The sequence below is a fragment of the Entamoeba invadens genome (genome assembly GCF_000330505.1).
Source record: "Entamoeba invadens IP1 unplaced genomic scaffold scaff_1105074724362, whole genome shotgun sequence".
Classification (NCBI taxonomy): domain Eukaryota; phylum Evosea; order Mastigamoebida; family Endamoebidae; genus Entamoeba; species Entamoeba invadens.
The window spans coordinates 135017-138356 of NW_004440255.1; the positions used below are offsets into that span (position 1 = coordinate 135017).

General features: G+C 28.1%; 1 protein-coding gene across 1 annotated transcript; it reads right to left on the bottom strand.

The window, feature by feature from the left end:
• Window positions 1–3042, bottom strand: EIN_438050 (hypothetical protein; the record flags this gene model as incomplete). Its single annotated transcript, XM_004255518.1, has 1 exon — window positions 1–3042. A coding segment is annotated over one exon (3042 nt), but the record flags the coding sequence as incomplete, so codon positions are not given.
• Window positions 3043–3340: the final 298 nt, after the last annotated feature.

The window sequence follows — 3340 nt, forward strand, 5'->3', positions numbered from 1 at the left end:
TTTGATCATATCCACATTCTCACGATTCTCAGTAAGATCAAGAATGACACAAGCTATTTCTTCGTCTATTATGCAACTGAAGTTTGGTTTTATGTACATCTCAAATTCACATGCAAATCCACTTTTGAGTGTCACTATTTTTGGTTCAGTTCGGAGGACAAATTGGTCACTGCCTTGTTTAATTATTATCTGCATTTTTACTGGATTTTTACTGCAATTGCCAACACATAAAAGTTCTCGTGTTTCTTTGTCGATTGGTATTTCATTGGTGTTTTCTCCTTCAAAAACAAGTGGATTTTTGTTCGTGCAAATTTGCTTGTCCAATTTGACAAAAGAAATATTTGACTTCTTCATATTAAAAACACAAATCTTTTTATCAACTTTCTTTTGTTTTAAGTATAAACGGAGTAAGTATATTGTAGGTATTAATATTATAATTGCAACTACACATAGAAATATGAGTACCAAAATTGGTATTAAAACTGATATCAGTGCGTTGTTTACACAAGTAGTACCATCAGGCGATGGTTTCTTACTTGGGGAACAATACGCACAAATACTATTTTTAGCTCTTTTACAGTGTGCAACTTCTGTATAATGGACACAATTTCCATTGATTAAAACGAAGTCAGTTTTGCATGAATAACAATTCATAGGTGAAGAACAGTTGAAACATGTTTCTGGGCATTGTTCACACTTGGGGATTGTATATTGAATGTAATACCCAACTTCGCACTTTTTACACCCCTTTTGTGTTTTTGTAATACAGTTTGTTAATAACGAATAATCTTTACATAAAAGTCCTTCACTTGGAATATTATAATAATTGTCTTTGCAAGATATACAACTTGTTTTTACTAAGCATTTTGCACACGAAGTATCACATGATACACAATCATTTTTATCTTTGTAATACCCATCCTTACACACGGCACATCTTTTTTCTTTAGGAATCATGTATTTACATCGTAATTGTAATGCACTTGATAACTCACATTGATTTTCGTAATTCAAAAAAGAAGTTGAAACATCACACGATAAACAATAAGTTGTGTTAAAACATTCGAAACAGTTGGAATCGTTATTATTACATGATACACATTCATTCAAACTATTTAAATAATACTGTGGATAACATTTTAAACATCCTTTTGGACTATTATCTTGACAATTTCCATTAGACAACTTGTGAAATTCTTTTATGTTAATTTTATAAGTATAATTACTAATGTTATGTATTTGGTATTTTTTATTTGTGTTTCTAATTATATAGGGATAATTTTTCAAATTAATAACACTTTTCATTGTTACAAATAAAGTTTTTAAACATTTATTATCTATTAAATTGTAATTGGAGAAACATTCCAAATTTTTTATTATGCTATTTTGATTGTTACTTGTGTGAAGCGAATATTTGACATTTTGAGTATTATAAACACAATATTTGTTATTTATCGAACTGTCATCATTTCTCGAATAACCTTCATAACACTTGATACAAGTAACGCCATTTCCATAATAACAATTGAGATAAGCAATACTTACACATTTGTTATTCACAATCAAATAATCTGTTTGACATTTTTCACACAAATTTTCTTTGTATTTTATACATTTTTCTATAAAAGAAAGCACACAAGAATTATTTTGTTTTTTATAATTTGTAACATTCGAATTGCATTGAATACAATCATTCATTGTATATATTTCACAATTTTTGTCATTAAAACAGTTTTTAGTTGCATTATAATAACTTAATGCAAAATTTGGGGAACATAAAAACGCAGTATTTTGATTGTTTGTAAAAGTGCATATTTCTGAATTGAAAATTATCAAATTGCACAAATGACAGACATTGTTTTTGTCAACAAAAGAATTATTACCACAATATACAAAGTTTTCATTAATTACAATAGTTTTTAGATCAACTGGAATGCATGTAAGACCATCAGTTGATATATATCCATCATTACACATTAGACATTTTGTCACTGAACTCAGTTTACCATAATATTTACAATAAGGTAACGAGAAGTTGCAATATCCGTTTGATAATATACCATTGCCACAGTCTTCACAATTCACTTTCGATTGTGAATGACAGTTTATATCCAAATTTGATACACAACTTCCATTTCTAAGATAATACTTAGACCTGCATTCAAGACACAATTCTGGAACATTTTGAGTTACACAATTGGTGATTTTTTCAACGCAAATTTTTAATTCTAAATTGTAAACTTGATTATTTGAACATTTTAAACATGTATTATTAATCAAGACATAAGGAGAAAAACACTCATCACACAACGAAGAATCGTCATTTAATACGGTGTTAAAATGGCACAACTTACAATTGTTTTTGTTTAAAAAGCATTTTGAACACGTCAAATTTTTGACTTGATAATACCCCAATTTGCATTGACAAGCATTATTAATCAAATTAAAAGTGTCTAGACATGAATTACATTTCATTTCATTTTGAGAACATGTTACACATCCATTGATATTATTACAAGGAAAGCACTTCCCCGAAGATAAGTAATTACCAATAACACACTTGGTACACGCACGGATTGTGGGTTCACAACTTTCACAATATGATATCTTGTTACATTTGTTACAAACACCATTTTCAAAGAAATAGCCAGTTACACATGAAAGACACTTACCATTTGTTTTATCACAATTTAAACATCCCTCTGTTTTTGAACTACAAGTGAAACATGTGTTACTACTGTTATAGTAATTATCAGCACATGTTAAACATTCTTTTTTGGTTGGTTCACAATCTTTACAACCATTTATCGTTTGACAAGAATAACATTTATTGTTGTCCAAGTAATACCCTATAATACACTGGGAACATTTACCAAAAATTGAACAATTTAGTGTTTCACAATTGCTTGTACAAGCAACGCCTTTTATTTTGTTTTTATTTATGTGTTTTTCAGTAGCAATGGCTAAATTGGTATTATAACGTTTTTGATTGCATGCCGACTTATCATGCAATTGAATAGTAAAAGAAACAAATTCTGTCATGAGTATTAAAAGGTATATCATAAATTCGTTCTAAGAGTTTTTTGTCTGTTATCATTGTTAAAGATTTTATATTGTAAAAAACAAAGAGGAATCGCCAAAACATTTTAAAACTAAATGAAAACAAAATTGTAATAAAATAAAAGTGTGTACCATTAAAGTATTAATACCAAATAAATTAAGAATTATCAAACTGGTTCACTTTTTAAATTCATTGATGGGTTTCATAAAATTAAAATATTATTAAAAATCCTTTTTACAACACAACGGAATGATTCAATTAACAATATAACATATAAAA